General features: G+C 42.0%; 1 protein-coding gene across 1 annotated transcript; it reads left to right on the top strand.

The window, feature by feature from the left end:
* The first annotated feature begins 437 nt into the window (after nucleotides 1-437).
* LOC123449829 (WD repeat-containing protein 3) lies at nucleotides 438-6861 on the top strand. Its single transcript, XM_045127169.1, has 12 exons — nucleotides 438-746; nucleotides 862-1077; nucleotides 1165-2256; nucleotides 2718-2840; nucleotides 3787-3968; nucleotides 4046-4277; nucleotides 4406-4615; nucleotides 4694-4822; nucleotides 5619-5687; nucleotides 6138-6260; nucleotides 6342-6392; nucleotides 6519-6861. Exons 1-12 carry the CDS (start codon nucleotides 501-503, stop codon nucleotides 6666-6668), a joined length of 2823 nt encoding a protein of 940 aa, XP_044983104.1. The 5' UTR covers nucleotides 438-500; the 3' UTR covers nucleotides 6669-6861.
* Nucleotides 6862-7331: the final 470 nt, after the last annotated feature.

The raw sequence follows: 7331 nt of genomic DNA, 5'->3' as shown, positions 1-7331 counted from the left end.
TAATCCTTTCCGTTAATGTCCCCGTCCTCACTCGGATGTTAACCTACCAATGAATGCGATGCGACTAAAAACTTACGTGCCTATCAATTTTGGATTTAATTATACTTTGAGTAGATTCTTGAACAATCTTTTCATTTTAACACTCTAGAGTAGAGGAATATTTCACCGAATAAAAAGATCGAGTTATATTCCCACTATTTTCTAGTATAAACCATTATTATTGTTTTCTACCGCATTATCCTCTCTTTATTATGGGTATATAAACATTTTTACATGCAACAATGTTTTTTAAGGAATTCTTATGCAGATTCATTATAAGTAAAGTAATCTTCATTATTTGGATGCACACAAGACAAACTTGTGAGCATCAAATAAACGAAAAATTTGAAGGTCGAGATCCCTTAAAAACCCCCGGGGTGCTCCCATCCTCCTACTCGCCCTCACTAAACCCTAACCCCCACAACTACTCCCCCCTCCCACGCCGCCGGCGGCCGGGAGCCATGGTGAAGGCCTACCTCCGCTACGAGCCGGCGCTCTCCTTCGGCGTGGTCGCCTCCCCGGAGTCCAACGTCGTCTACGACCCCTCCGGCCGCCGCCTCCTCGCCGCCGCGCTCGACCGCTTCGCCGCCTGGGACCTCAAGCGCGGCCTCCCCTCCGCCACCTTCACCCCCTCCTCCTCCTCCGCCTCCCTCGCCGTCTCCTGCGTCGCCTCCTCCCCCGCCGCTGCTTCCGCCTCCGCTTCCTCGGTAATACTGCTGCCCGTTTCCCCTCTCGCTTCGCCTGAAATCCCCCTTCTTTTTTGCTGCTTCCCACGTTTCTGAATGGGCTGGCTTGTTTTTTGTGCTGTGTTGGTTTGTTCAGATTGCGAGTGGCCATGCGGATGGGAGCATCAGGCTGTGGGATGCTGAGACGGGCGCCTGCGAGGCGACGCTCCACGGCCACCGCTCTGCTGCTTCCGCCCTACGTTTCGCTCCCTCGGGCGCCGTCCTCGCCTCCGGCAGCAAGGACTGCGATGTCATCCTCTGGGACGTCGTTGCACAGGCCGGCCTCTTCCGACTCCGTGGCCACCGTGATCAGGTTTGGATATGGTTTGACGCTCTCCGTGACTCCATTCGTCGACTCGACGTATCCCAGCAATGCTAATTTGGGGATCAATTGCTGCAGGTAACTGATTTACTGTTCCTGGATTCGGGTAAGAAGCTGGTGACCTGCTCCAAGGACAAGTTCATCCGGGTCTGGGACCTCGACACGCAGCACTGCCTTCAAATTGTAGGTGGCCACCACAGCGAGATATGGTCCATGGATGTTGATCCTAGCGAGAAGTTTTTAGTGTCTGGCTCAGCCGATCCAGAGCTTCGGGTGTTTAGAATCAGGCAATCAGTCGAAGAGGGTGAAGATTGGAACAAATGGGATGCACTCAAGCTGTTTGGCGAAATTCCAAGGCAGAGCAAAGAAAGGATTCAGACCATTAGGTTCAATAAAGACGGCAGTCTTGTGGCATGCCAGGTGGCAGGGAAAACTGCTGATATCTATAGGATTCTTGATGAAACAGAGGCGACACGGAAGGCCAAGAGGCGGCTGCACAGGAAGAAGGAGAAGGCTGCGGCAAAAGCTGCGGCAGCGGAAGGGAATGGTACTGTTATAGATCCTTTGCCAGCTCAAGACTCTCAGAATCCCACTGTTGTGGTCACCGATGTGTTTAAGCTTCTCCAAGTTTTGCGGACCAGCAAGAAAATTTGCTCTGTTGCATTTTCTCCAAACAATCCACCAAAAGGCTGCCTTGCGACCTTGTCTTTGTCTCTGAACAATAACGTGCTTGAGACATACTCGGTGGATAACGAGAAGGTGTCTAAGATGTACTCAGTTGAGATACATGGGCATCGTTCTGACATCAGGAGTCTTGCACTTAACTCAGAGGACAACCTCCTGATGTCAACTAGTCATAATGCTGTTAAAATCTGGAATCCTAGTACAGGAGACTGTCTTCGGACCGTTGACTCTGGGTATGGGTTGTGCAGTGCATTTGTTCCCGGGAATCGGTATGGCCTTATCGGTACAAAGACTGGTACTTTGGAGATCATTGATATTAATAGTGGGAACTCAATTGATGTAATCGAAGCTCACGCTGGTTCCATACGATCGATTGTACTCATTCCAGATGAGGATGGAACTGTTAATGCACGGGGTTTTGTCACTGGAAGTGCTGATCACGATGTCAAGTTCTGGGAATACCAGTTAGTGCAGAAATCTGATTCAGTGAGTCTTCTGTCTTATTATTTATGTTTCCTCTCAAAGTAATTGTGCACTGAATAACATTTTGATATTTCATGATTTTCTCTTATTTTTATTTTCTTTTTACCACCAGTTTTATGAAATCAGTCGTCCACATGAAGCCATGTCATTACTAATTTCCTAATTTAGCTGCTAAAATGTAAAACGATGTTGTTGCTCCTCCCATCTGTTTTTCATGACGATGTGTTTGGTGTATGTAGTTCTATCCATGAACTACATAAGTTGGAGGCTTATGTGTCTTAAGTACTATCCTTTATTTGTATAGCACTCTCAAAATATTTGTGTGTTCCCAAGAATACTTCTGTAGCTCAAAAATGCTCTGCTAAAAGCCTTGTGGATTGAAATGTGTCCTGTGAAATTATTGTGTTCGAAATGGGGGTTAAAATTTATCTGCAAATATTTACAATGTTATTCCTTTGTTCCAGGACACAAAGCATCTGAGTGTAACAAACGTGAGAACCTTGAAAATGAACGATGATGTCCTTGCAGTGTCTATCGGTCCAACTGGGAAGCATATTGCTGTTGCTCTTTTGGATTGCACAGTGAAGGTTGTATTCTTATACTCATTATGATCATGCCTTGAGCTTTGGATCCCCCCTCCACCCCCTTCCTCACGTACTGAAGAAATTCAGCATTACCTCTTAGAATCAATGTGTTTTAACCACATGTTTGATAATTGGAGTGCACACTATCAAGTCGACATACACATAAGTGAATATCTGTTTGCTGTTGCTTTTCAGCGTGCTAATACATTTGAGCACAAACCTTTCTATGTTTGTATGAGGTGATCTGTTGTTCTCTTCTACTCCCTCCGTTCCTAAATATAAGTCTTTTTAGAAGTTTTCATAGGGGGCTACATACGGATGTATATAGACATATTTTAGAATATAGATTCATTAATTTTGCTCCGTATGTAGTCCCGTAGTGAAATATCTAAAAGGACTTATATTTAGGAACGGAGGGAGTAATATTTTTTTGTAACACTAGTTTTTAAACATAAAGCATGGATAGCTATCTTTATATTTGTTTCACTGACAATCATTTCTGCTGACATGTGTAAAGAAAGGAAATAAAAACGACATTTTCTTTGATACGCAGAGAAATAATATTGAAACATACTTACTCTTGCTAACTTTGCGATATTTAGAGCACAATCAGCTAAAAGAAAGATAAGGGATACATGCTACCATCTAGGTGTTCATGTCAACCATTGTACCTGAACAGTTAGAAATGCTTTGGATTTATAGAATTATGAGTGGTTTATTATAGTTGAAAGCTAGATACTGGTCCTAATGCAGTTGTTACCTAGTCAAACGCCCAGACCAGTTCTCTTGTGTTAGCATTGGCCTTAGCTATAAAATGTAAGTACTCAATTTGTCATGATTTCCCTAAGATGCCAATTGGCATCCTGCAAAATTTTAGCAATGAAAAAGCAATCTAGAAACAAGTCTGGCTTCAATCATTGCTTTCCCTAATATTTCATATTTTATGCAGGTCTTCTTTCTGGACACACTAAAGTTTTGTCTTTCACTTTACGGACACAAGCTTCCAGTTCTCTGCATGGACATATCATCCGATGGAGGTCTAATAGTTACTGGTTCCGCAGACAAAAATCTGAAGATTTGGGGTATGGATTTTGGTGACTGCCATAAATCAATCTTTGCCCACGGAGACAGGTCCTTTCTCACCTTTTTGTTTTATCTTATGCTCTGAATAGTGGCAGAGCCCTTACATGTTATTTTCTTGTTTGCAGTGTCATGGATGTTAAGTTTGTTCCTAAAACTCATTACATGTTCAGTGTGGGGAAAGATCGTACCGTGAAGTATTGGGATGCTGATAAATTTGAGCTTTTGTTAACACTTGAAGGACACCATGCTGAAGTTTGGTGCCTTGCGATTAGCAGCCGTGGTGATTTTATTGTAACAGGCTCTCATGATCGCTCTATTCGGCGTTGGGATCGTACTGAAGAACAACTTTTCATTGAGGTATTTTTTGAATTGGCTTGAATGAAGTTTCAATGTTGAATATTTGCTTGTGGCTGTAACTTATATATCACGCCAGAGATTTGTCTTCTAAATCTAGCCCCCCTCCCCTCATCTACTAAAATTTGCAGGAAGAGAGGGAGAAAAGATTGGAGGAAACTTTTGAGGCTGATTTGGACAATGCGGTTGAAGATAGATATGGGCAGAAAGATGATGCTCCTGATGAGGGTTCTGTGGGTGTTCCTGGTAAGAAAACAAAAGAAACAGTAACTGCTACTGATGCAATTATTGACGCACTTGACACTGCCGAGGAAGAAGAAAAACGTCTTAATGAGCAGAAGGTAGTGCTTGTGTGCATTAACAAACATTAAATCTACCAAATGGACATTAACGTCAGCTGTATATTGTCTGATTTTCAGGAGTTGCAAAACAATGGGGAGGGCTCTAAATCTAAGCCTAATGTTATAATGCAAGGGCATTCACCATCAGAATATGTTCTGAATGCAGTGTCAAGTGTCCGCCCAAATGACTTGGAACAAGTCCTTCTGGTAAGATTCTTGTTATTTTGTCATGGATTAATATTTTTTAAATTTATGTTGCCCAAATTTATGATGGGTTACAGCCTTTTGAGTCCACATAATTTGTTCATTGTGAAGTAGACCTGTATATACTTCCCTTATATGGGTTCGTACTCAGTTTTCCCCATTTCCTTAGTTTTTGTAAATCACCTGCATGACCTTTATGTAAGAAAGCTTCCCCTTTTGATCCTTGCCTGTGTGTTTGTTATCTTGTTGAGATCGAAATTGAATATGTCAAAAATACAGAAAAGATATCGCCACTTGTGCATCGTAGTTCAGTTGAGTGTCTTCCAGTCAGAGCTCTGATTTTTCATGATGAGCTTTTTCAGTTAGGAATTCAGTTCTCATAATGTGTCTACATGAGCTATTTAACTGATTTTACAGTTGAGCTTGTAATAATCATGTCAGCTACTCAGCTAGGACTTCAGTTCACATGATGTGTCTTCCAGTCGAGCTCTGATTTTCATGACGAGCTTCTTTAGCTAGGAATTCAGTTCTCATGATGTGTCTACATGAGCTATTTAACTGATTTTACATTTGAGCTTGTAATAATCATGTCAGTTGATCTGCTTATTATTTATGATGGAATAACCAACAGTAACCACTGATTTTAAATTTGGGCTTGCAATAATAATATCAGTTGAGATTTTTATTATTTATGATGAATCATCAACTTTAGTAATCAAGCAAATGGATTTTTTTTTCTGCATACAAATCATCTGTCACTTGATAACATATTTGTGTTTTCCTTTTCACCATCGAGCAGTCATTGCCATTCTCAGATGCACTAAAGCTTATGGCTTACTTGAAGGAGTGGTCTGTGATCCCTTTGAAGGTACACTGATATTGATACTTTGATATTTGATCCTAGTGATGTACTCCCTCCGCCCCAAAATAAGTGTCGCAAATTTAGTACCAAGTTAGGACAAATATTGTACTAAAGCAGCGACACTTATTTTGGGACGGAGGGAGTATTAATTTGCAAAATTCCTTTTTGCATCGTTCATATCTGATCCTCACATTTCCACATCAACTATGCATTCTATTTCTGTTGATTATAACTATGTATGATATTTGATATTCATGCTGTTCTTTTGGAGTTGCGGTTTCTATGATAGTATCCAGGACACACATAACATAAGTTTGATTTTGTGTAGTGCGAGCTTGCTAAGTTTTAGGCTTGTTAGACATGGTATTGGTTGTTAATTTGCTGCCTGAAGGTTGAGCAACCCGCTGCAGATTTCACTCAATACACACAAACCCTGATCTCTTCATAACCTTGCAGGTTGAGCTTGTCTGTAGGGTTTGCCTTGTGCTGCTTCAAACACATCACAACCAGTTAACTACTACACCAGCTGCAAGATCCATACTGACAGAACTGAAGGATATTCTTTATGGTAGAGTGAAGGTAAATAACCTGCAATTACCTCTGTTAACAAATAGATATCTCCGCAGCAATCTGATCATGTATTTGATTCTCATCTTCCAGGACTGCAAGGACACTATAGGTTTCAATCTCGCAGCAATGGATCATATAAAGGTAAGATGCCATCTTCCTTCCTTTTTAGCATTTTGGTGCGACCATGCCTTAGAGAACATTTTCTGTTGCCCGCTAGGCCAGGCCATGACTTTTTTTGTGATTTGTTGCACGCACATTGTCTTTCAGGAACTGTTGACGATGAGATCAGATGCGCCGTTCCGGGACGCCAAGGCGAAGCTCATGGAGATCAGGCAGGAGCAGTCGAAGCGGTCGGATAGGTCGGGTGGGGGCGAGAGAAGGAAAAAGAAGAAGCCCAAGCCGTCTGTACAGAGCTGAGCAAGGATCTGTCTGTTTTTACTCAACTGTTGTAGCGTATACGCACCACACTGGGTTATCGCGTTCATTTCATGCTGTCATGAGCACAGCACAATTTTGAGAGATGTGTGTGTGGGCCAGTGTTAATCGGCGGTTTCCTACTAGAGAAACATGGCGTACCTCCCTCTTTTTAGATAGTCAAGATTTGGTCAAACCTTCCCTTTTTTATGCTTTCAGAAATTGCAGCATCCCTAGCTTTCAGAATTCACCTCATTTAGAAAAAAAATCAAAGATTCAAAGCATTTGAAGTATCGAACTTCTGGAAAGGAATTCAAAATTTTAGAATTTGGAACATGCAATTTTTTTTCCAACTTCAGAAAATGCAAGTTTTAGTATTATTGAAATTAAACATAAAAAATGGAAAGGTTAAATGGTAATCATATTGCCCTGCACCCCCTTTCCCATGTGACTCCTTACACTCACGGTCAGCGATGCACCGCCTTCATCTTGACGTGCAGATTGTATCAAGATTAATAATTTTTACATGTTAGTATGAACTCTAAGGCTGCCTGCCCCAGAGTTTAGCCTCTTTTGCTACGATGACTCTTGCCTGTGGTGGCGAGGGGGACAACTCTTAGGGCATATTTTTTCCTACATAGATTTGGTGATGCGATGACAATGTGT

Source organism: Hordeum vulgare, chromosome 4H, assembly GCF_904849725.1.
Source record: "Hordeum vulgare subsp. vulgare chromosome 4H, MorexV3_pseudomolecules_assembly, whole genome shotgun sequence".
In the NCBI taxonomy this organism is placed as follows: domain Eukaryota; kingdom Viridiplantae; phylum Streptophyta; class Magnoliopsida; order Poales; family Poaceae; genus Hordeum; species Hordeum vulgare.
Note: the sequence above shows the minus strand (reverse complement) of the source record. Positions and strands in the feature narration are given on the sequence as shown.